Source organism: Mustela lutreola, chromosome 1 (genome assembly GCF_030435805.1).
Source record: "Mustela lutreola isolate mMusLut2 chromosome 1, mMusLut2.pri, whole genome shotgun sequence".
In the NCBI taxonomy this organism is placed as follows: Eukaryota; Metazoa; Chordata; class Mammalia; order Carnivora; family Mustelidae; genus Mustela; species Mustela lutreola.
Genome location: NC_081290.1, coordinates 188,343,896 through 188,369,450, shown reverse-complemented (window position 1 = coordinate 188,369,450; position 25,555 = coordinate 188,343,896). Strand labels below are relative to the sequence as shown.

The 25,555-nt window shown below is 49.8% G+C and overlaps 1 protein-coding gene across 7 annotated transcripts in view; it reads left to right on the top strand.

Annotated features, from left to right (window-relative positions):
* SIK3 (SIK family kinase 3) overlaps positions 1–25,555 on the top strand; it is a 248,299-nt gene that overhangs the window by 210,156 nt on the left and 12,588 nt on the right. For 2 of the 7 annotated variants that reach the window (XM_059181601.1, XM_059181591.1), the window contains exons 7-21: positions 7,371–7,489; positions 8,027–8,137; positions 8,380–8,523; positions 8,960–9,037; positions 9,152–9,261; positions 10,812–10,965; positions 11,228–11,383; positions 14,475–14,545; positions 16,759–16,902; positions 20,654–20,804; positions 21,529–21,654; positions 21,921–22,006; positions 22,482–22,591; positions 23,587–23,926; positions 24,496–25,376. In XM_059181601.1, coding sequence (XP_059037584.1) covers positions 7,371–7,489; positions 8,027–8,137; positions 8,380–8,523; positions 8,960–9,037; positions 9,152–9,261; positions 10,812–10,965; positions 11,228–11,383; positions 14,475–14,545; positions 16,759–16,902; positions 20,654–20,804; positions 21,529–21,654; positions 21,921–22,006; positions 22,482–22,591; positions 23,587–23,926; positions 24,496–25,376 — 2,781 coding nt within the window. The remainder of the gene's footprint in view (positions 1–7,370; positions 7,490–8,026; positions 8,138–8,379; positions 8,524–8,959; positions 9,038–9,151; positions 9,262–10,811; positions 10,966–11,227; positions 11,384–14,474; positions 14,546–16,758; positions 16,903–20,653; positions 20,805–21,528; positions 21,655–21,920; positions 22,007–22,481; positions 22,592–23,586; positions 23,927–24,495; positions 25,377–25,555) is intronic. The other 5 variants (XM_059181603.1, XM_059181602.1, XM_059181612.1 and 2 more) reach the window with 5 other exon arrangements.

The following is a 25,555-nucleotide window of genomic DNA, read 5'->3' as shown; positions in this document are numbered from 1 at the left end:
TGGTTTTGAAAAATGTATGACTTTAGTGCCATTTAACTTGAAAAAAAAAAAAATTACAAGGTTACTTGTTTTCCAGGAAGCAGATGTTTTAGAAATTTTAATAGCCAATTTATTCTTGTTTCCTGTCTGGATTTTGAGATTTGAGAGAAATAGAGCCCTCTTTGAAATTTGAATTGCTCTGGGGAATTAAATATTATTAAGAAGTTTGTTAAAATTGTTGAAAATAAAGAACTCTTTGGAATTACCTTTGAACACACCTGGTCTCGGCTGGAATGTACTCACGTGAGACACCAGACCATCGCCTTCTTCCAAGCACCTGCAAGGAACAAGAATTTCCTGAGTAATTGCCTCTTCCTTGCATTTTTCCCGTGCCTCCTGGCACACAGATGTCTTCTGTTTCCCCAGCTCAAAGCAGTTTTATGTGGTCAGAAAGAATCTATGACTCCATTTCTTTCAGACCACTCCTCTGCCCACAGAGCCGAAAATGATTGCCTTGCCATGTCCCATCCTTTGGCATCACATGAAGGGCTTGGGGACTGTTGGCATTCCCTCCGTCAGCCTGAAGAGGATGGTAATTCAGTTTCCCAGATTTCTGCCCACCCCTTCTCCTGGTCTGCGGCGCCTTGTTGGAGAAGCCCTGTTGTTTCTGGCCTTCCGTCAGTCTCCATCAGCAGCAACCCGGCTGTGTCAACGGGGTTCGCTCTTTGCTGGTGCATTTATTTTTCTTTTTTTGAAGATTCTATTTATTTATCTGAGAGAGAGAGAGATAAGCATGGGGGGAGGGCTAGAGGGAGAAGCAGGCTCCCCGCTGAGCAGGTAGCCCAGTACAGGGCTTGAGCCCAGGACCTTGAGATCCTGACCTCAGCCAAAGGCAGGCGCTTAACCGACTGAGCCACCCGGACTCCCTTAACTGGTGCATTTAGTACTCAGCCTGATGTTGCTGCCTTCTCAGTTCCTCGCAGTCTGTCCCTATTACCATCCCCCTTAACAAGCTAGTTCACAGCCTGCTCTTTTCTGAACTTGGCTTGTAGGTGGCTCTAACGTGACAGAGCCTGTGGAGAGTACCTGGCATTCGGTTATCAGAAAAGGAAAAGTCGGTTTGATTTGCCTTTTTAAAGGTTCACTAGCTACTAAGTAAGCCATCCAGGATGCTTTCATTTTAGGTGCCCTGTGAGGTACAAACTTGGGCTTTGGAGTAAGACTGACCAGAATTTGTATCCTGACTCTACCTCTTATTTTCAGGTCAAATTTCTTAACTTCTCTGATTTTTATTTTCTTTATCTATAAAATAGGTGTGATGGTAATAGGGGTTGGTGTGTGAACTAAATACTGCCTAGAATTCTGCCTAGCTTATAGATGCTCAATAAATGTTAGCAATTATTACTCAGTAATTTTTTTAAAAGATTTTATTTATTTATTTGACAAATAGAGAGAGAGAGAGATCACAAGTAGGCTGAAAAGCAGGCAGAGGGGGAGGGAGAAGCAGACTCCCAGCCGAGCAGAGAGCCTGATGCGGGGCTCGATCCCAGGACCCTGAGATCATGATCCGAGCCGAAGGCAGAGGCTTATCCCACTGAACCACCGAGGCGTCCCTAACTCAGTAATATTTTTGAAGGAATTGCTCTATTAATCTTTCATTGCCCTCCTTCCTAATTTTTTTTAACTCTTTTCTCTTTCACTCTCACTCTATTAAATGCTAAGGATATATGATTAATACTTCCAGTCAGATGCACAGGGTTTATGGAGAAGACTTATCTGCTAAGAGGTCTGGTTTGTTGCAACAATTTTGACACTAAGACTTCGCCCACATTGCAGATATCAGTGTCTCCCCAAGCGGGAATCTTGATTTACAGGTTATTCTGTATTCTGCCTCAGACAAGATCAGCGAGTAGGTGCCCCCGTGTGAGGCAGAGAACTCTAAAGTTACGAGGGAAAGCCCTGGAAACCACCTGATCTGGGCTTCTGCCCCCATACACTGCCACTTCTTGGTCTTCTATGAAAGGATAGTTGTCTGCTTTTTCTGGGTGGAAGCATCGAGAAGGCCTATTCTCTTGTGGATTCTTGCGATCCGCTGAGGAAGGTGTTCAGAGGAACTGTGGCAGGCTTGCAGTCCAGTACTTCTCTCGTTGACCTTCTGGAGGGCTGTCAGCCTGTCCGGTGTTGTGGTGGGCACTGGGGTACACAGCTCAGGCAGACACAGGCTCCGTCCTTATGGGACTCCTGGTCTTCCTCATGTAATGCTAGGAGCCCTTCTAGTGACATCTCAGAAGCCAGCCTCGGATTCAGCACGTCTAGTAATAATAAGTATGCAATTTCCCAAGACAGATCGTTCTGGTTTCATAGTTACGTGGTTTTCAGAGCTAGAGGGGACCATGGAGGTCATCGTCTCCAGGATAGTTGTTTCTGGACTTAACTTCGCAAGTGAACTTTTACTCAGAACACTAATCTATAAAATGGGTAAAATTAGCTGTGCCACAGGTGTGTCTGTGCCCACTGGACGGCCCCTTTTGCATCCCTCTCCTCAGATCCCTCACACCCTGACCCAGGAATTTGGATCACCTCTAACAATTAGGAAGACTTGTCCTATGTTGAACTTGTGACTTCCCATTATCCAGATTCAGGCCCCTGGAACAGCACAGGATAAAACCCCTTCTGGTACTTGAAGAGCACCCAGTATTCCCCTTGCTGCTGGCCTACATCTTCTCATCTGGAAGATGAATTGGGCTCCAGGCCTTTCATCTTCAGGGCCATGTTCTCAAACTTTGGGTCCGGAAAGTCTTTCTGAAGTTCTCATTTCTTCTGGGCTGGAAACTAGAGACAGAACTTCTGTCAACTATCTTTGATGAATTTGAAGTGGGTTTTTAATTCCCCTTCCTCACTCTTTACTTCCCCCACACCCTCGTCCCCTGACCCAGATGGAATGCTTTGACCCTCTTAGAGAAAAACCGTTTATCACCAAGTTTTGAAAAGTAAAAAGGTGTGAAGGACCTGGCTCTCTTAGATGGAATGACACGGGCAATCTCCACGTAATTCCCATTTTAGGGCCTGGCCTGACAGCAGCTCTGTGTCCCCAGAGCCTTCCAAACGCCTGTCAGCACTGCAGGGCAGGGCCCAAGCAGAGGCCACCCTTTAGTTAGAGCTGGTGGCAGATCGAGTTTCAGGGCCCCGGGGCGATCTGCACTGTGGAGACCGCCTGGCGTCTTGTGTGGAGCAGATGGAAGCCGAGTCTGAAGGCGCTGCTGGCAGTGGGTTCCCGCATGGCCCAGAGTGCTGCAGTGTCAGGCTCCAGCCGAGTGAGGGGATGAGGGACCGGGCCATCGGCGACATGAAAATAGAGGACTTGGCAGCTGGAAAAGTGGATGCGTGTACCCTTTCATCAGAGGCCCTAGCTTCCTTCCACTCATTTTAATTGACTGTCGCCGTGGTTGCTTGTGGTATTAAGTTAGGAGCATTGGTTACTGTTGTTTTCACCCTCTGTCCATATTTTATGTAGAACGGTGTGTTCAAATCGAGCTTGAATTTAATTTCGTGAGCTATGTAGGACACTTAGGAAGTATGAGTTGATGATAATATCTGGCTTTCTGCATTTTGTCATTTTTTACCATCTGTGCAACACATGGAAAGTGTGAGATTTCTGTTCCTTTGCATGAGGGATATTACGGAGGGCATACAAGATAAAAACTTGTCTCCTGGGTGTCGCCACTGCCACCCGAGGCCTTAACCTGGGACCTGTAGACATCAGGGGAATATCGATGGCATGATTTGGGGGTTCCTTGAACAGACTGAAGTTACACACAAATTTTTGTGTATAAAATCTTGCTCGTGTTTTTCTGGAGAGTTTTCAAGGCATCTGAAACCAAATAATAATTAAGGATGACTGAATAAAGTTTTCAAGATCCTGAAACTGAACTAGCTACATCTTCTAAGCAAGGCTTATTATACTGGTGTTCATTTCTTTTGTTTTTAAAGAAATTGCTTTGAAAATCCTGTTTTAAAGCAAGCCTGTGACTGAACGTCATCCTGCCTTGGTCATCTGATTGAGGACTGACGTGGTTACCTTTTATGAACTCCATGCGGTGTGGGAACTGAAAGAAAACAGAACGGCGCCATCTAGAGGCGTGAACAAAAATCTCACCACTTTCTAGTCAGGCCCAGGCCGCATCCTCACCTGGGGTCTTTAGTTGTAGGTAGTAACTTTTCCTTTCCTTCTTTCTTTTGTTTAAAGTAGGCTTCATGCACCCAGCATGGAACCCAACATGGGGCTTGAACTCATGACCCTGAGATCAAGACCTGAGCTGGGACCAAGAGTTGGACATTCAACTGATGGAGCCTCCTAGGCACCCACTTGTAGTAACTTTTTAAGTCTTGAACATTTTTTTCTTCTCAAGTAACTGCAGATCACAGAGGTGTGTGTCAAAGATATTTGTAATCTATACAAATGCTCCAGTTGTGGGGTGTAGTCTGGCTACACTGGAAACATAATTTTAATAAAAGTATAATGTAGTAGATGGCACTTACTCTTTCATAGGCATATAGGTCTTAGGATCTACACTGCATTTGAATATACTTTTAATTCTAAAGCAAGAACAAACTGATGCCTGCTATAAAATCATTTTGATATGGGCACTTTCTTTTAAAGCAAGAATAAAATCAGAATTGAGTACATTGTCTTAATTACCCTATGTATTCTTTTTAGCATGATGATGTAGAATGGTGTTTGCCACACAGTGCCGAAACTGTGGGGTTGCAGGTTAAATTCACTCTGGAAAAATAGATCAAACAGGATTTATATCTACATGAAGACGTATCAAGGGCGGTTCGGTGCCTCTCTCTCCAGCCCCAGCCCTGCCATTACTTTGCAATGTCAAGCACGTTCACTTGTTTCTTCTTTTATACAGGGGCTAATAATAGAAGCTAATTTAGGGTTGTTGAGAGGAGTAAATGAAATAAAGTTGTTAAGCACAGGGCCTTGGACATAAAAAGTCTTTTAAAATTAGCACTGATCAGTTTCTGCTCTCATCACTGGCCAGTGTTATTTTCAGGACCAATGTCATGAAATGGAAACTGTTTTAAAACCTGTGTCTTACAGAGAATTTTGTAGCTTTTTAAAAAAGTATCTTTTTTTTTTCATTGAAACGTAATTGACGTACAACACTGTAGTAGTCGCAGGCGTACAACACAATGATTCAGCATTTATATGCATTATGCCGCAATCACCACGAGAATCTAGCTACCATCCCTCATGGCCATGAAGAAGTTACGCTGTCCTTACTGTATTCTCGATGGTGTACCTTGCTTGTTCACTTCTTATTTCTTTTGTAAGTGGAAATGTGTGTCTTTTAGTCCCCTCCCCAACTCACCCACCCCCTCGCCCTACTCCCCCCAAATGTATATAGTTTTAAAAAGCATTTTCACAAACACAATCTTGTTTGATTAGAGTTTCAATAAATATTGATTCGTATTCTCGGTGGCTATGGGTTGAGCTCCAGTTAGGTATCATCCCATGATAATCCCATGATGGAAATTTGGTACCAGAAACATCAGTAAGAAAGACACGGGCCTTCCATTGCAATGAGAGAGCCAGACAAGAAGGCAGTAAATCAGATGGCTTCAAAAGAAGTCGATCGTGTGGAGAAAATTCTTGTGGTGTGGATGGATGTGGAGAAAATTCTTGTGGTGTGGATGGAGGGTCACTGGAGGCCCACTTGACATCGATGAGGTGGCTGGAAAGAGCTTTCTGAGGAAGTGGCATTTGAGTCCCCTCGAGTGACAGGAGCCAAACGCTTGAGGGTCTGAGGAAGCAGTGAGTGGAAAGGCCGCTGGTGGGCGTGTGTGTGCCAAGCGGTGCACAGTCCAGAGAGAACACCTGAGCCGCCAGAGGGACTGCGGCAGGAGGGGGCCCAGCTGCAGAGATGGGGGCCTGGGGGCCGGGGACTTTGGACTTCGTTCTCTGGGATGTGGGAAGAGACTGGAGAGTTGTAGGCAACTGTTTTAGAAATGTGCCCTTTGCTTCTCTGCAGAGAACAAGTTACAAAGGAGCAAGGGCGGACGTGGAAAGATCAGCTGGGAGACTTTGGCAGTAGTCCAAGCAAGAGATGATGGGGGCTTGGCTGAAGGTGTCAGAATTATTGGCTAGGAGTTCGGATCCTGCCCACAGCTCTACACAGTCCAGAGGCAGCATGACGCGTGGCTAAGGGCAGCGGCCAAAGCGTCCAACTGTCCGGTTTGAAATCTGACTTCATGAGATCTTAGACACAGTGCTTGACTCCTCTGTGCCTCTTTGTTACCATCTCTAAAGTGGCAGCGATGATGGGACCTTCCCACTAGGATGGCCATGAGGTGCAAATGAGAGAAAACTCAAGTGCCCCCAAGAGTGTCTGCTAATACGGCTCGCTCCTGTCAGCGCTGCCACCTCCAAACACAAGTACCACTCCCTCACCGTCCTCTACACGCAGCGCACACCTGAGGAAACTTAGAGTGTGGTTCTGAAATCGGAATACGGGGTCCTTGCTCGTGAATCCATTGTACGTTCTGTAGCATGGCGTGTAATACGAGCCATTAAAGAAGGATACTGACCTGGTTATCGGTAGCTCAGAGCCCGGTTGTATGCACCTGTGAAGGTCTCAATGCACATTGAGGAAATGATAAATAAGGCTGGCAGCAAGTCCTGGGGTGTGGTAGGGAGCATCCGGAGCCTCTCAACCCCACACCGTCGGAAATTTAAATGCTGAGGTTTGAAGAGAGCTCTAGACACTGAGCCAGAAGCATTAGTAGGCATGTAGTAATACACACAGGAAGGCAGAACTGAATGTTTCGAGGACCTTGTAAGATACTCTTCAGAAGACATTCAATTCTTTTTTTTTTTTTTTTTTAAGATTTGTTTATTCATTTTAGAGAGAACATGCACGTGTGAGTGCACAGGCTGGAGGGGCAGGGAGAGGGAGAGAATCTCAAGCAGACCCCGTGCTGAGCCTGGAGCCCGACGTGGGGCTCCATCCCAGCACCCTGGAAACAGGACCTGAGCCAAAACCAAGAAGTCAGATGCTTAACCGACTGTGCCCTAGGTGTCCCTAGAGGACATTCAGTTATGTGTTAAATGGGGCCAGACAGTATATAAATACGTGAGACCCCCGGAGTATCCCTAATTTGTCCTGTCAAACTTGTAATGAAGGCATTAACCCAACTTTTCTTCGCCACTTCCTGCCTTTGCCTGGTCCCTCGTGGAGTGAACAGTGACAGCGGTGAGGAGCAGGAGAGAGAAGGGAGAAGCAGGGGGCTGGAGAGTGCGTCTGCTTGCCTGACCTCGAACTCCTCAGCTGCCCCAGTGTCCCTGTCGCCAAGGCTGAAGGCGGCCCCTTTGTCTGTTGCAGAGTGCGAGCACCTGATCCGCCACATGCTGGTGTTAGACCCCAGCAAGCGCCTCTCCATGGAGCAGATCTGCAAGCACAAGTGGATGAAGCTGGGCGATGCCGATCCCAACTTTGACCGGGTGAGCTGAGTCCTGCGCGCCTCGGGGGGCCTCGGCCGGGAGCTCCTGCTCTCCTTCTCACATGAGATCGTAGTCATGCCCGGACTGCAAAAGAGCGGGTGCTGGGAGCAAACTGCCCTGTGTCACCGAAGCAGGAGGGAATTTTAAAGCAGCTGGGCTGCCGGAGAGTAGCCATCCCAGTTGCTTGCCACTTGCCCCCAAATCATAGTCCCTCCTTGGCTTTTGAAACCGTAGAGCCCACATTCCTGCAACTCCCCACCCCAGGGACAGCTCCTTCCTCTTGTCCTTGTGTTTTACACTCAGTGGCTTCCGCAGCGCAGCTTTATTTAAACCATTTTGGCCATCCCGAAGGACCTCAGTGAAACAGGGATCTTGTCTGCTGGCAGCTGAGGACCTAGAACTTTCTTGCTTAGGCTTTGTCTGAGGCCAAAAATATCCCAAGCTTGGGGGACAGAACAGCTAGTTCCTAATAGGTGACCTGCCATCCCTGCGTGGTTAACTGGGGCTTTGATAGCTTGACTCTTTTTAATGTCACAGTTAATAGCTGAGTGCCAGCAGCTGAAGGAAGACAGACAGATAGACCCCCTGAATGAGGACGTCCTCTTGGCCATGGAGGACATGGGACTGGACAAAGAGCGGACGCTACAGGTATCTCTAAAGGCGTGGAGGACAAAGCGAGGGGTAGCCGTAGTCCGTCTGTCCTGCCTTTTCCACTTTTTTCTCCCTCCTGGGAACTTTCCCTTTTCTTCCTGTTCTTCTTCCTCGACCCCTCTCTTGAGCCTCAACAAGAAGGTGCTCTGGTCTGCTGATGTACTACTACTGAGAGGGTTTTGGTTTTTAACATGACATTTCACCAGGGTTTCTCACTCTTTTCCCTTCTCCCTTGGTAGTCGTTAAGATCAGATGCCTACGATCACTATAGTGCGATCTACAGCCTGCTGTGTGATCGACATAAGAGACACAAAACCCTGCGTGTCGGAGCACCTCCTGGCATGCCCCGAGCCATGGCCTTTCAAGCACCAGTCAATGTCCAGGTGGGCAATCACTCCAGTGACCTGAATCAGGACAAGTGGCACCGGGGAGGAGGGACGGTTAGCCAGCGCTCGCTCGCTCACTCTAAGAGAGTTTCCTCCTCTTCTTTACCTCCATCCTCTCCTGTCTGCCATGTCTTCCTTTGTCAGAGGTCAAGCAAAGGTTGGAACTTCTTTGACAGAGAGGATGGAAGGGTATTCCAGTATTCAGGATGGACAACAAGAGTTGCATTTTGTTTTTTAATTAAAGAAACAGGCAATCATTGAGAGAGCCTGTTTTCCCTAAAGAATGCTTCCTTGTTGTAGCTTCTAAGGGCAGAGGAACCAAAGACTCAGAGGTAGAAACATAGACTTTAGCAACAAAGAATCCTTTGAAAGAGCGTCATTATTTCCACCTAGCGTGTAAGACAAGAGTGTATACGTATGTGCTGCTTTCTAGGCGGAGCAGGCCGGTACCACTATGAACATCAGTGTTCCCCAGGTGCAGCTGATCAACCCAGAGAACCAGATCGTGGAGGCAAGTAGCTGTCAGCCGAAACCACTTTCTTCCCCATATCTTTGCTTCCTTTCCTGGCTTCCCATTTTAAATTCCTTTTTATTTCTAATTTGATCGTATTTCCTTCCACCTCAGCCGGATGGGACCGTGAACTTGGACAGCGATGAGGGTGAAGAGCCCTCCCCTGAAGCCCTGGTCCGCTATTTGTCCATGAGGAGGCACACGGTGGGCGTGGCTGACCCCCGGTGAGTATCTGACCAAGAGCCCTGAGTACTTCTTCCTCAGAGAATTCCCACCCGACTTGGAGTCCCTACTGTGGCTCATTTTTTCTACTTCATTCTACCTCCCGGATGAGATCGAATCCAGTGGCCGAGATATGTTTTTCTAACCCAATTAATCACAATACTTTGGTGAGGAACATGGTAATGTCTTGGCTTACTAAAATGGAGATCTTCTGATCTAAGTCACATAAAAGGACCCCTTAAAATTCATCCGAGTTTAACAGCTTTTAGAGATATTGTTTACTACATGTTCTAAGGCACGACTCATTGAAGAAGGGAGGACAAATGGTACGGTGTAATTTATGTAAGTTAAAAATTAAATTAAGTGAGCAAGACTCCAAAAACATACCAAGTAAGTACCGTTTTCCCAAAACGGTTCTTCGGTATGCTCTCCAACGCCCTTACCGAAGGCCGGCTCTCTGTTTTTGTTCTACATTTGAAGACTTTCAACATTAAAAATAGCCTTACCGGGGCGCCTGGGTGGCTCAGTGGGTTAAGCCGCTGCCTTCGGCTCGGGTCATGATCTCAGGGTCCTGGGATCGAGTCCCGCATCGGGCTCTCTGCTCAGCAGGGAGCCTGCTTCCTCCTCTCTCTCTCTCTGCCTGCTTCTCTGCCTACTTGTGATCTCTCTCTGTCAAATAAATAAATAAATAATCTTTAAAAAAAAAAAAAAGATTACATGACGGGAAAAAAAAAAAAAAAAATCTTAAAAATAGCCTTACCTCTTCTCTGGATATTTCCTTTACTGTGCTGGGAAGAGAAGGTTATGGCAAGAGTTCTCCTGAGAGTTCAATTAGGGGCGAAGCTAGTGTTCTTATAAATATAAACCTTTTTTCTCTGAGTGATTTCCAAAAAAGCCTCCCGAGGCCGGCTGGTTGTTTGCTTTACGTTTCTCATTCTCGGCCTATGATCAAACAGGCAATAGGGGAACATTCTGGCTTCAAAGACCCTGTCAGCTGCACAGGGGCGGAGTCCTGTGTCACTCTGTTCACGGAAAGATCTCTTATTTCAACGTGTGCTGTCAGCCTTACCGTTCGGGCCCAAGAGCCCTGCACGTCCACCACTTATCTGTCCCATCAGCTCCGATGGGAGTAATTGCATTCCTTCCCTGGTGAATCAGTTGCTACTTCGGGCAGCCATTGTTTGAGTGGATGGTGTGTGTCCTCCAGAAGCTCACTGCTCACCTCCAGGCTTTGAAAACCCAAATTGGAGTGGTGCCAGGATTTCCTCTTGGCTCAGAGCTATTGGTTTTACATGACTGGTCAACGAAGAATAGCAATCCCCAGTCCCAACTGAGAAAATGGCAGAGAGCCACATTCCATGTACCAGGCTTCTACTCACTTTGGGGTCTTTGAGGTACAAATTCAGGAGGAAAGTGAAAAACTAAAACAACCACCACCACAACAACAACAACAAAACTTGTGCTGAATTTAACAGTTTCATCAGTTTGGGGATATCAGCATGTTGGAGTGAGACAATTAACCAAACTTCTCTGTCATCCTGTTTCCTATCAGCACGGAAGTTCTGGAAGATCTGCAGAAGCTCCTGCCTGGCTTTCCTGGAGTCAACCCGCAGGCTCCGTTCCTGCAGGTGGCCCCTAACATGAACTTCATGCACAACCTGTTGCCCATGCAAAATTTGCAACCGACGGGGCAGCTTGAGTACAAGGTACCCAGATGTGGGACAGGGCTTACCCACAGAGAAATACATTTGAGCTTCCTTTGGGGGACTTTGAGGGACCTTGCCCAGGATTTAAGGGTACATCCTTCTAGAGAAGGACGGTATCCCTTGCACGGCAGCTTGGGTGAGAGGGAAGATCAGTCTCTACATACTCAAAGGATCCCTTAGTTTCCACAGATTAGCGGACTGCTCTTTCCCCCACCTCCTTCCCCTCCTCACCACCCCCTCCTGCCCACTCTGCTTGCGACAGGAGCAATCCCTCTTACAGCCGCCCACCCTACAGCTGCTGAATGGAATGGGCCCCCTCGGCCGGAGGGCATCAGACGGAGGAGCCAACATCCAGCTACATGCCCAGCAGCTGCTGAAGCGCCCACGGGGACCCTCCCCACTTGTCACCATGACACCAGTGAGTAGCGGCAAGAGGCCCCGCCTACTTTCTCAAAGGCTTTTGGTAAAGAAGCTGTGGGCCTGGGGCTGGGAACCCAGGTCACCCACCTAGATGTCTGAATTTCTTCTTCCTCTAAGCTTATGGTGCTCAGTGTATTCCCATTTTCTTCAGGCTCGTAGAATTTTCCAGACTTAATTTTTGGCTAACTTCTTTGCTTAACCAAACAGCTGCCACTCGAGTCCGCACCTGGAGAGGCTCATCCTCAGTGGGCCACTTCTGGGCTCCGCTGCTAGGTGCCACCACAGCCCTACAGCCCGGAGGTGGAGTCCCTGTGGCCTGATGGACTCAGCCCTCTCCTGGTAACGCCTCCCGGCTCGAGGACCGTGGTGCCTAACCATTTGCTCTAGAACAAACTGCCCCAGTTCTCCATTGATGAGCACTGCTTTGCATTTTTGGTACAACCTCGATCACTTAAGTCATTTGGCTTTCATAAGCTCTAACCTAATCAGGCGGTGTCTCTCAACCCCATCTTTTTTAATATATATAATGGTCACATTCAAAGATTCTTTTCCTCTGCTAGGTTCTGTTTATTTTCAGTTCTTTTCTTGTCATAGGTAAACCTCCGTTCGTTCGCTCATGCTCACGGGCCCATACGAATGGGTGCTAATCATATGCACAGCCCTCCCTGGGTGTTTCTAGAGCAGTGCTTCTCAACCTACTGCTTGTGGAGGACCTTTCTCCCCTTCCACCCCTTATGGGATTAATACCTTTGTAAAATACAACAAAAGTGAATTGTTAGAGAAAAATTTTAAAACCTACAAAATATAAGGCTAAATTTTCAGCAGACAAAATCACCCCCATTAAATTGCTCTAGAAGTTTCTAAAAGCTTACTCTTTACTTCTGTACTAACTCTGTCATGGATTGGTAACAAAACAGTGTGTGGACTGATATGGGCCCAGCACGGGCCACCCTTTCAGTAACAAGCCTGTTGGGAAGAGGAAAAGATCGTGTTCATAGTTGTTGGCTCATCATATTGAGAATACAGGATCAGCGTTATGTTCAGTGTTGGAATAACAGTGAAGGACCATGTGTGAGTAAGTGCCTGAGTGATTCTCGTGGACCAGGAGGTGGCAGTGGCATTCAGGGACCCGCCAGATCAGTGCAGGTTATGAAGGACCAGGAACAGCTTTGTGGGAGATGGACTGACTACCTCTGTCCACTGTAACTGCTTGCACCAAGGTCACTAACAAAATTCCGTTCATAAATCCGGTGGATGTTTTTTATCTTTCAGGCCTTCTAACTATCTCAGTCTCTGTTGACCATTCTTTCTCTTGGAAGTACTGTTTTCTTTTGGCTTCTGTGATACCACATTCTCATTTTCTTCCTGCCTCTCCTTTTCACATTCTCTTTCTGCTTGTTCTTTGAAGTTGGTGAAACCCTAATTTTATCTTAGGTCCTGTTTCCATCTCATTTTGCATACGCTGTCTGGCTGATCTTGTCTACTCCCATAATTTCTGTTAACCAAATGATCTCCAGCCCAGAATGCTCTTTTCTTCTGCGTTCTCCACTTTGTATAGATGACCGCCGACCGCGTGGGTTTAGTTGGTTATCCCGCTAGTACTCGACATGTCCTCAGATTTGAACTTGACATGTCCTCAGATGACTGCATGTAACCTGTTTCTCCCCCTGGGTGGCAGTGACAGGCACTGTCATTCTCCTGGTCACACAAGCTAGGAATGTGGAATTTCTCTTTAACTCTTCCCTCCCCCTCATCCCCATATCCGGTCAGTTACCCAGCACCTTCTGTCTGTCCCCCTCCATTGCTCTGTCCTTTCGTCACTGTCATCCTTTGCTGAGACTAACACAGGGGCCTCCTCACTAGCCTCCTTGCCTCCAGCCTTTCCTCCTCATCCCCACCACCAGCCCTTTCTACACTGCTACTCAAGGAAACTGGCTCTCTAGAGCGTACACCTTGTAACATCACATCCTGCGGAAAACCCTTTAGTGAATCACCACCACTCTTCCTCAAAATATACTTCTTAATGTGGCATTCCAGGCCCTCCGTAACTGGCCGCCCTCCCTCTCCCACCTCACCTGTCGCCCCTTCCTGCCTGACCCTGTTCACTCCAGTCTCGTGGAACTATAGTAAGGGATCCGTACAGCCTGGCATTTAAACAACGAAATTATTCCCAAAGTTTTCATTCTGTCTTATAATGGTCTTCCATTGTTTTAAAAAGCTCTTTCATAATAATCAAAGTAGGACTTGTTTTGCTCTAGTGCCTGAGGTGTGGTGACTATGTGGGCCCCCAGGCTGAGAGGGGCTGTGAAGGGCGCACAGCCCACGAAAGTTCTCACGTAGGAGAGCCACAGTGATGCATGCCACGTACGTGTTGTGGCGAGGCGTAGCTCTTTTAAAGCACTGAATTGCAACTACACAATTCTGTGTTGTGTGCCAAAGTGTACTTTTAAAAAACCATGGTGCTTTTTTGGCACGAAAGGCATCGAAACGCTGGTGATAACACTAATACGAAACAGCAGGCCAGTTCCTAGACGTTCAGGTAAACAAGCTCCTACTATATTTTCAGGCCCTCAGACACCTTCAGACACCTTCAGGCCTTCTCTTTTCTCTCAGCCTAGAAACCCCAAAGGCTCGTGAGCCTTCTCCTCTCTGCATGGCCAGCTCCTGCCTACCCTTCAGGTTTCGGTGAAGTGTCACGTCCTCCAAGATGCTTTCCTCGATGCCCAAGGGCCCCAGTAGAGGACCCTGTGATTGTCTGCTTCCTTGTCTCCGTCCTCCATTGGACTGTAAAATGAGGGCGAGAACTGTATTTGCTAATTCACATTTCGTCCCAGAACATGGTAGGCATCCAGCTGTTTGTTGGATGAGTGAACAGAGATGAATCAGAGGAAGAAATGCAAATTAAAATCACCTGAACAAGGTAAAAATGGAAAGCTAGAGAGGCATATGAAAGTTCTGCATAAACCGGGGGCCCTAGAAGAGTTTTGTAAATAAAACATACAGAAAGGCCTGTCCCCAGCCGGGTTTCCAGAACAAGCGTATTCCAGAAGAAGCGCCACCTTGAGCTTTTCCTTCCTGTCTCCCTGCAGGCAGTGCCAGCAGTTACCCCTGTGGACGAGGAGAGCTCGGACGGGGAGCCAGATCAGGAAGCCGTGCAGAGGTAATGTGACATCTGGCAGTGCTTGCAGAACGCCCTTGGGCAGGCTCCCCCTGCAACCAGCGAAAGGTCACCTCTGCCCAAGGAGGTGGTACAGTGCAGCTTCAACATTTGTGTGGTCTCTTTGCTCAAGCCAGATGGCATGTTCCTCCCCACATGGAAGTAACAGAAGACTACCCAGAAAATGTCATTTCTGTAAGCGCCATTGGAAGTCCCCTAAGTGACAGCAATAACCATGAGAACTTTTTCTCTCCTCCCTCCTTATTTGCCCCTGCCTTCATATTGCAACTCTGATAGTATTCACAAGGCACAAAGCTTGCTCCTACCTGCCAAGAACTGTTTACTGAAAAGGAATTGGAGATTTGGGATGACAGTGATCCTAGCTAGTCTGGCCATGGACCTCTGGCATGGACTCTTCCTTCCCAGGAGAATGAATGCCTCTTGTACTGTTTGCTGCATGCTTCTTCCGTCCCCCGTGCCAACAAAGAGATAATGAAAAGAGGAATATGGGATTCGGGCCAGGGACAAACGCAAATACCCATTGTTTGCAGAACCTTGGTGAGAGATGCCTAATTCACAGAAAACGGCAGTGACCGTCAGGCACGCTGTACTGTTCGTTCTCCCTCAGCCCCGTTAGCCGTGGCCCACAGCTCCGTGCATGCCCCCCTGTGGGAGTCGTCTTTCTTATTTTCCGGGGAGGGGGGTTTGACCAGAATCCAGCATGTATTTTCCCAGAAATACAGGTGTTCTTCAAAATTATATGTTTTTCCCTTGAGGGAAGTTGAAATAAAATGGTTTTCATGGGCTCCTGGGGGAACTTTGGGTGTCTTTATCAAATGGGTATTCAACCACTCATGGCTCACTCTTTGGCAAGTTTACGTACCACTAATTGCCCTATAGTCTGTTAACTACTTTTAGCTTAAATACTTAGACAAAGTAGTAAAGAACAAAGCAAGACCACTTTTTCGGAACCTGACGGTTGCTGGCCTGTACTCTCTTCTTTACCCCCGTGGCTCTGTACGAGGGCTGCGGTTCAAAAAGAAGAGGGGAGAGCAGGGTGCTGGCAGGCGGGTCAGCTCCTCCTGCGGCTTAGCCAATAGAAGAATCATCACGACCTTTTTTTTTTTTTTCTTTCCCTCTATGCTGTTGTCTCTATAGTTTGCTGATAATAGGGTATTTGATGTCGCAAATGGGCCCCTGCTGGTGTCCTGAAAAAAAAAAATTAGGGAACTTTTTGCCTTTCTCCCTTAATTAGACAATGGCGGCTCACTTTGTCTTCTTTGCCTTGGACTTGACTTCCTCTGGCTCCACCTTCTTTCTTCTTTAGACTAACATTAAGGGCTTAAGTGCCCCTCAGTCCTGACATCATGGATAGGGATAATGCTTCTTTTACATGTGCCCAAGAAGAGCAGCAGTGACCGAAGAAAACATCAGCTAGAGGCAGGGGGACCCATAGCTTATTTTTGGCATTAACTAGTAATAGATCCGATAGAGCTTTAGAATCAAAGTCATCAGCTTGTCCACTCCTTCGCCTTGAAACTTCTGTTTCTTGCCCCCTAGAAAAAAACAATTCTGAACATTTCATGTGGTTTCATTTCTTCATCTTCTAGAGAATATGGTTCCCTTGGGACAACATCAGTTTTTCTTCTCTGATGACTGACTTACAATCTTGGGGCATGAGCCGTGGGGTAGTTTTGGAAATCCCTCATCCTCAAGTGGAAGGATCTGTTTGCTGTGACTTGGAAGTGAGGACCCGGGGGGCCGGTGAGGTCTAGAGACTCATGTGGAGACCTTCTGAATATCTGTCTCTCTTGGCTCATCTCTAGGAATAATCCTTAAGGCTCATCTCCTCTGCCTTGTACTTTAGACATTTGGAGGGACAAGAAGGATAAAATTAACAAGTGGGAAATGAATCCTTCTAGCGAATGGAATGAAGGAAGGAAAATAGATCTTCTTTGTGAGCTACATCTGTTTTCTCTCTTCTCTTAGTGGCTTACTCTTAGGTTCGAAGTTCAGCCACTTGAGTGGGAAGCCCGCTTTCGTTGGCCAGCTGGCCATGTTTCTTTCATCCAGCCAGGGGTCTGTTTGCCATGGAGCCCTTTTTGAGCTCTGGCACTGTTTCATTCTGAGTGCTTTGGATTAACTTCTAATGCTTCTTGCAGAGGAATATTCCTGTCTGTCTTTTTTACTATGAAATGTGCTCCTGCTTGTTGCAGGTACTTGGCAAATAGGTCCAAAAGACATACACTGGCCATGACCAACCCTACAGCTGAGATCCCACCGGACCTACAACGGCAGCTAGGACAGCAGCCTTTCCGTTCCCGGGTCTGGCCCCCTCACCTGGTACCTGATCAGCATCGGTGAGTAGCCACATGAGCTATGTGAGCTCCTTGAGGCTCATCGGGCAGACACCCTTCTTGCTAATCTTACAAGTGATGGCGACGAGCATCGAGGCTTTCAGTAGCATCCTGAGCTCACATCTTCTCAGCTCCTTGCACCAAGCAGGGCACAGGGCCGTGTGAGATTCTTCTTCCCCGTTACCTCATAAACATGTTTGTGGTCTGCAGTTGGTTCTCGTGATTCTGGGAATTGACTGGTAGATGAACTTGAACTTGAAACCTGCGAGGAGGTAAAGTTCTCAGAGGACAGCTGGACATGGGAGGATTTGTAGCCTTATTGGTAGACTTGACCGTTCGTAACCCATCACCTTCAAAAGAATGAGCATATCTTACCATGTTACCACTGCACGGTGAACTTGGACATGCAGGAAGGTACATCCCTTTGTGAATGGTAGAGCAGAGGTACAGCATTCTCTTGAGTGTGGTGATTGAGAAGTCATTCTTGCAACGACACTCTGACTGCTGGAGTCTTTTACTAGGTCTCTCTTAGATTTGTAATTCATCCTCTTGAAGAAATAACAAGCTTCACCTTCCTGGCTGAGACAGCTTCCTACAACTGAATCCAAGTAAGCCTGGAAGCTCAGGGGCGTGACACTTGGCGGGATTAAGAAGGTGATCACCTTCTGTGAATGACTCAGATCCTTAGCTGTATCCCCTCTAAAGCCATCCCCAAGCTCGTGGGCCACACGTTCCAGGGCACCACCAGCCGCTGAGCTTATTTCCTGTCAGTCATGCTGGGAGGACAATGAAAGCAGTCTTACTTGAGAAAAGCAGTCAGGTTCCGAGGAGATGAAGTTTATAAAGGTGTTGTCATGAAGTCTCACAACTAGCTCACACTAGCGAGCTCGACACAACGTTTTTATTGTGGTGAGTTACCCATCAGGCGTCCTTATAATCAGCAGAGGCCGTGGACTCTGCGCAGACGGAGACTGAACGAGTGCTCTGTTGGCACTCCGAGAGAAGGGAGATAAGCTATTAGAGACAACCTTGAATAACAGTCAGAATGGTCTGGTCGGAGGAGTGGGAATGACAGCTCTCCAACCAAAATGCTGGTGCAGAGAGGCAGTCGTTTCCTCAGGAAAATCTCTCAGGACCTAAAGGGTGAGGGCACTGCAAGAGAAGGGACTCAGAGTGATGGTTGGAGAGGTGCCTCCCGCCACACACCCCGCCCGTCATTGCTACCAACACCCCGGCGTCAGTTTTCCATGATTTCTCAACAACTCTGAGCCCGCCACCGTTACCCAGCAGAACCTTTATTTCTTTTTGCTCCCTGTCTCTGTCTTCCCTGCCCCCACAGCCTGCCAGCTGCCACACCTTTGTCAGGGTCTGTCATTCAGCCCAAGCCCCTCGGGTATCCTCGTTTCATTGTACGTGTTCCTCAGGAGAGCCTCCTGTCGGGGACACCTGGAGATCGGCCCCTTTCCACAGTCCGCCTCTATCACGGGTCCTCTCCCCTGTCTTCGTGTGTCTAGTGAGGACGGCCACGTCGGCCACAGCTCCCTGTGTGTGTGGTTGCCACCCTGCCTACCGTCACCGCCAAGGCCTTGCCTGCTGGAAATGTGTCTGCCGTCTGTGTTCGTGTGAACACTCGTGGTGGAGTGTTTCAAGGGTGTCCTGTGGCCAAGCCAGTTTGAACTGAAATGAGTGCTTGACAAGTGGCAGATTGTGCCAGGCGGGGCACTTATGCACGCTCAGCCTGTCTTAATGGGATTCCTGTAAAGACATGGCCACACCAGAGACTGAAGGTAATCTGCAGAGGACAAGCGCACCTTTGCAGGGCCAGAAAACCCTGGAAGTGGGTGGCCTAGACAGATGATTGAGTTCCTCTTATTTTCCGGAGGAAATGGTCCAAGAACAGCATATAGACATCTCCTCTTCTGGGGTATAATTCATGAAGTCCAGCATGGAGACAGAAGAGGGCTCTGATCACTCAGATCCTGGAAGTGTGTGATTTTAAAAGCTAAAAAAAAATGTAAAGCGTAATTTTTTATAAGGAAATGAACACAGGATGGATTTTATCTAGGTGGGGAACCAAGTTCCTGTTGGAGAAGTGTAGTAGGAACATCAGCCTGATATGGGGCTCTCCGGAGTTTGAACGTGATTGCAAAGAAAAATAAAGCACAGTGGATCCTGTGAGTGCTTCCGAAACGAGCGGCGCTGTCGGAACTCTTCCTCCCAAGTTCCTGTGTCTGACTGGCCAGGGCCGGTGACTGCACAGCCCGAGCTTCTGGAGAAGTCACGAAGTACCCAGGCCTGGGCGAGCGGCTCTGAGTGGGGAGGGCGGGTTTTGTGCAGAGTGAACCCCTGCAGAAAACATTTTCTGAGTCCATCAGAAATGGGTTCATCGTCAGAAAATAGCAAAAGCATAGGAGTCAAATGTTAGGAGAAAATAATATTTCCTGGCTTTGGCTGCAGACCCCTGGAGTAGAAGCAGACATAGGAAGTACCGAGGAAGCACTCCTGAAGGCGATGATCCCTGTTTCTGGAGAGTGTCTGCCAAAACCATGCGTCTTCTGTGTCACACGCGTGTGTTTGTGCTCATTTCATCAGCGCACCACTGTGTCAGACTTCCTGTAGAGCCTGAACCCGAAGTCATCGTTAGCAAAGAGAGGGTAAAGGGCTTGCCCCCACGGCCACACCCCCAGACCGCTCCGCACAGTCATCAGCGCCCCCCCGCCCCCCCCATCTGCACTGTATTTGAACTCGCTTGTCCACCCGCTTCCTTACTCGCTCTGCTTCAGGTCCGAGGGAGTAGCTGGCAAGGGGGTGCATCATTTCACCCATAGTTCAGTGTGAGATCATCTCTGCCCTGGACATGAAACCCTGATCCTTTCCATCAGCTGCTGGAATGCTGCCTTGGCAGTCTTTTATCTGCTTACCTCAACCCATAAACATCTCTTTCTGATTAGGTAACAAGGAGAGGTGTTAGCTTCTAACTCCCTTGCTGTCTTAGGCATTCCTTATCCATAGCTCATTCTTCCCGTAAGTTACTGGCTCTATTCGGACTGAGCAGTGGGATTTTGGCCCCACGATTCCTCTTTCACTAGGAGGCCGGGGGGAGACGTGCTGCTCTGGGAAGTTAATTTTCACGGTGGCCGACTGTATTTGCGTTGGCCCCGTGCGCACGCTGGATCTTGAGGCCTGCATTCCTTAAGAGGGTGCCGTCTCCGTCTGGGGATCCGAAGTCCCCAAATCTTCCCGTTTACCTCCACCCTCCACTTTCTAGCCCAGAACATCTGACTTCCAAGCCAGGCGTTTGCCACAAAGCTGACCATAGTTTCCTTCTGGTCATTCGGAGAGCGCTGCTCAGTGAAACCGGTCAAACAGTGAATCTGAGGTTTCGAAAGGCACTAGACAGACATGAGTATGAAAGCCAGATCTCCTGTGCAGCTTGGCCTGAGGGCCACTGAGAAGCTCTGTTTCTGACCTAGTCTGTGTGTAAGAACTGGATGTATTTGATCCCAGCACCTCCCCGGGCGTGGAAAGTAAGCCCGCTAAGGTAAGTGGAAATAGAAGCCGTGCAGCTGGAGTTCTCGGAAGGGCAGCAGGCTAGGGCAACGGCCGGCCTCCGGAGACGGCCGGGAAATGGCCGAATGTGCCAGGCTGCGCGTGCAGCCCGCCACGTTTGCGTTCTTCTGGAACCGCAGTCCCTGGGTGATTTGGTCCAAGCCCCTGAGTCCTCGCCCCTAACCTTCTCTTCCCATATATTCAGCTCTACCTACAAGGACTCCAACACCCTGCACCTCCCCACGGAGCGTTTCTCCCCCGTGCGCCGGTTCTCAGACGGGGCTGCGAGCATCCAGGCCTTCAAAGCTCACCTGGAAAAGCTGGCCGACAGCAGCAGCATCAAGCAGCTGCAGCAGGTAATGGGAGAGGCGGCAGGCAGCTCTGCAGGAGCATGGGAAGCACAGAGAAGTAGCGTGTGGAGGACGGGGGTGGCAAATATCTGCCTTGTCCGTGTCGAGGTTCCAATCCATGTAGCTTCCTAATGCTCCTTCCTTACTTCTTGGTATGTACGGCTTAACCCAGGCTCAAACAACCAGCCCCCCATGAAGGGCCCAGATTTCCCTCCTGTCTCTGTGACTTTTAGGGAGGGATTTCTGAGCATGGGTTTCGGTGGGTAGCCCCCGGGAGGGCACTCCTAAGCAACCTGGCATCATCTGCGGTGCTGGGCCCTGCTGGAGCCTGCTTGGCGTTGTGAACACCTGGAGTACTGTCCCCGGGCATGGAACGGTGCTCCCAGAGGAAGGACGGGTACCTCCGGGCTTCCGTAAAGGGCCGGTTTCCTTTCTGCCTTCCCGAGGACCAGGCTTCCAGCGACAGGTGTTCTGTAGGCAGATTTCACAGTGGACACTTCCCCCTGGACCACGGGCCACCCTTTGATGTCTTCCATTCGTTCTCCCGGAATGTGAACGTACTGGGGACACAAATACCTACATACCTGGGTCGGTTGCTCATTAAGGACACTGCTCTTCTCTTGGGGCTCTTTCTGCCCCTGAGACCTTGGGGGCAGATCTGCATCTGCTGCCGAGGCCGCACGGGGAGGGCCTGGCTGCACCCCGCCTGTATCACCTGCTTTCCCTGCAGGAGTGTGAGCAGCTGCAGAAGATGTACGGGGGGCAGATGGATGAGAGAGCCCTGGAGAAGACCCAGCAGCAGCATGTGCTCTACCAGCAGGAGCAGCACCAGCAAATTCTCCAGCAGCACATCCAAGTAGGCCTTCACTCTTCGAGCTCCAGCTTGTTTGGAGTTTGCGCGCAGGCTCATTTGCCTGTGAATTTTGGAGGAGATCACGCAGAGCAGAGTGGAGTTATGTTTGTGGTTGACGTGCTTGAGGAAAGGTCATCAGACTTTTGGCCGAACCACAGAAGCATAAACCTCAGTTGCAGATAGTTCTTGCCGTTTCTTCCCTTCCTGAGAACAGCTCTGACGGATCTTCAAGCTGACAATTCTTTTTCTCCTTTTCCCCATATGTTTAGGATTCTATCTGTCCTCCTCAGCCTTCTCCACCTCTTCAGGCTGCGTGTGAAAATCAGCCAGCCCTCCTTACCCACCAGCTCCAGAGGTAATGAATCACTTGTCTCACACCTCAGCCGTTGTCTCCATAGTTGCCATCCTTGGCCTGCCTCTGATGGGAGAGAGTGACTGGCTTTAGCATTCATCCTGGAAGAATGTCTGTGAAAAGCAGAGAGAGCGGGTTCAATGGTAGCTGTCTCCCTGAAATCCTGACTGTATACAGTCCCATGCCACTTCCTTTCCTTGGCCCCACAGACAGAGTAATCTGACAGGCATACAGGCCAAGTCCCAGGCCCACATGGCCTCTGCCTCTCTTTGTCTGGGAGGCCTGGCAAATTGAGCCATGGATAGGTCTTATGTCCACTGGGGGTGGTGGGGGGCTGTATGTATGCTTCTCTAGCCTGGAGGCTTATTAAAACTTAAACCGTTTCTGCATTTGTGTAGCTTATGACTGAGAGTAAGGTCAAGGTTATACTGTCACCTCAGGAAATTTACATATTTATCTGGTTTTGTTGTTTTTTAAGGTTAAGGATTCAGCCTTCAAGTCCACCCCCCAACCACCCCAACAACCATCTCTTCAGACCACCCAGTAATAGTCCTCCCCCCATGAACAGTGCCATGATCCCGTCTCACGGTGAGTGCGGGGGTTGGCGTGGAGTCCTGCTAAGCCACCTGCAGAAAATGAGTCTAGTCATGAGCACCACAGGCGCGCACTGGTAGCTAAGGGCACAGGCACTCGAGTCAGGCAGGCCTGGTTTGAAGCCTGGTACGAGTGACACCTTCACTGTGCAGCCTCAGGTAAGTGACTTACCGTCCACGTGCCTTAGCCTCTTCCAATATAAAATAGGGATAATATTAGTATTTAATGGATGCGCGTATGAAAAGCACTTGGAACAGTCTCTGGCACGAGATAGTTCTCAATAAAGGTTAACTATCACAAGTATTTTCAAGAAATCCCCTTCCGACCCCACCAGATAAAAAAGCTGCTACCAGAATGTCCCTCACTGTCTGGTTGCCTGCCTGTTGTACACGTGGGCTCCTCTTGTGCGAGGCTTGAGAAGGAGGTTTACGTGAGTGTACCCGCATTGTGCGGGTGGGTCTTCAGAGACCAGTGATCTGAGGATTGAGTACTCCCCAAATTGGTAACCTCTTAAGTAACGCCACACGCTCTAGATCCCCTGAAGGGTCTGGATTAGTCTAGGCCCTTGCTACTCGATGTGCAGTTCTGCCGGCCAATGGTATCAGCTGGAAAAGTAAAGTCTTGGGTCCCGCCCCAGACATGCTGAATCATGGTCTGCATTTCAGCAAGCTCCTGGGCCATTCACGTGCATTTGAGTCTGATAAGCTCTGCCCTAGATCAGAGCCACTCAAAGAATAATTCAGGACTGCCTCTCAGAGCCACTTACTGAAAACACAAACTCTTCGGGTCCCACCTGGACCCCTCCCAGAATTCAGTGGGTAGGACCCAGAAATCTGTGCTTCAGCAAGTTCTCCAGATGAGTCTCCCACACGCTGCAGTTTGCGAAGCGCTGATCTAGATGGTGTCAGTGTGAGTGTCCTTGCTGGCCCCTGCTTCTGGCCAGCAGGTGACCCGGGCATTCGGTCACGCAGAGGTTCCTCTCTCTCCAGGCGCCGCTTCGTCCCCCCAGTTTCCGGGCTTACCGTCCCGCGGTGCAGTCTACCAGCAGCAACCCGAGAACTGCTCTCCTCCTCCCAGCATGGCCCTAACCTGCCTGGGCCTCCAGCAGCCTCCCCAGTCACAGCAGGTGACCATCCAAGTACAGGAGCCCGTCGACATGCTCAGCAGCATGCCGGGGACAGCGGCAGGCTCAGCCGGGCGAGGCATCCCCATCAGCCCCAGCGCCGCGCAGACTCACATGCAGCACCGGGCCAGCCTGATGGCCACCTTCAGCTATGCGCACCGCCCCTTGTCCAAGCAGCTGAGCGCCGACAGTGCAGAGGCCCACAGGTAAGGCCATCGGTCCAGGTGATCCGGGCCGGGGGAAGCCCCTTAGCAGGGCAAGAGAGGAGAAGGGAAGGAGGGTGAGTCTGGCCGAGCTGTGCTCATCTCACCCTTTCTGACATCGGGGCAGTGGGTTTGGGATGAACTTAAAACCTGTTTATTGACCCAGTATCAAAGCGCCAATAATGGGACAGAGAAGGAAAATGACAGAGCTACCTTCCTATTTGTCTGCAAAGAACAACATGGCCTATTACTGGAGGAATTTCTAAAAATGCCAGTTCCCCTTGTCCATTTTTTTAGGATTCTTTCCCTCTCTGTCACTCTAAGAGCTTGGTGCTTCTTAGTAGCTCAGAGCTGCTGTAGACTAGGCCAAGTCACTCTCTTAAAGCTGGAGCTGTCCCCGGAGCTGTCCCCTTCATGGTGCCATGTGCACCCCATCTTCCCCGTCACACCCCATGTTCCTGTCCTTGGGGGCGGGGGGCTCCCTACCGAGGAAGAGGAGTAGCTATTCCCCAGGGGAGTCAGGCGTACTTGTCACGCGGATGCCTGGTACTCACTCCCTTTTGTGTCTGCAGCTCGAACGTGAATCGGTTCTCCCCTGCTAACTACGACCAGGCGCACTTACACCCCCATCTGTTTTCGGACCTGTCCCGGGGTTCCCCCAGCAGCTACAGCCCTTCAACAGGAGTGGGGTTCCCTCCAACCCAAGCCCTGAAAGTCCCTCCACTTGACCAATTCCCCACCTTCCCTCCCAGCGCCCATCAGCAGCCAGCGCACTACACGGCGTCGGCCTTGCAGCAGGCACTGCTGTCCCCCACACCGCCAGACTATACGAGACACCAGCAGGTGCCACACATCCTCCAGGGACTGCTCTCCCCCCGGCACTCGCTCAGTGGCCACTCGGACATCCGGCTGCCCCCAGCGGAGTTCGCACAGCTTGTGAAGAGGCAGCGGCAGCAGCAGCAGCAGCAGCAGCAGCAGGACTACCACGACCTGTTCCGACACATGAACCAGGGGGACGCGGGGAGCCTGGCTCCCGGTCTCGGGGCACAGGCCATGGCAGAGCGCCAGGCTCTACCATATCCAAATGCTGACTCGTATCACCACCACCACACCAGCCCCCAGCATCTCCTGCAGATCAGGGCCCAGGAATGCCTGTCGCAGGCGGCACCCCCCAGCCCGGCACACGGGTATGCCCAGCCGCCGGCCCTCCTGCGCTCGGAGAGCATGGAAGACGAGTGCTCCTGTGAGGTGGCCAAGGACGGCTTCCCGGACAGGAAGAGCTCACACACAGTGACCAAAGGTTGCCACGACAGCCCCCTGCTCTTGAGCACTGGTGGACCCGGGGACCCCGAGTCTTTACTGGGAACTGTGAGCCATGTGCAGGAGTTGGGGATGCCTCCCTACCGACATCAGCCGGCCGCCGTGTTCAGTAGGAATAAGGTGTCCAGCCGAGGTAAGAGCCCCCGAGGGGTGAGCGGCCCCGGGCCAGTCGGCCCGGATTCACTTAACTCGGGGACGGTGTCTTTTTCCAGCCAGTGCTCTGTGTTCCTAAGAGAAAAAGAATCCCTCCAAAGACTTGGAGGACCTCCTGGGGGAGAAGGGTGTAGGCAGTGGGCACCGGTCCGAAAGTGG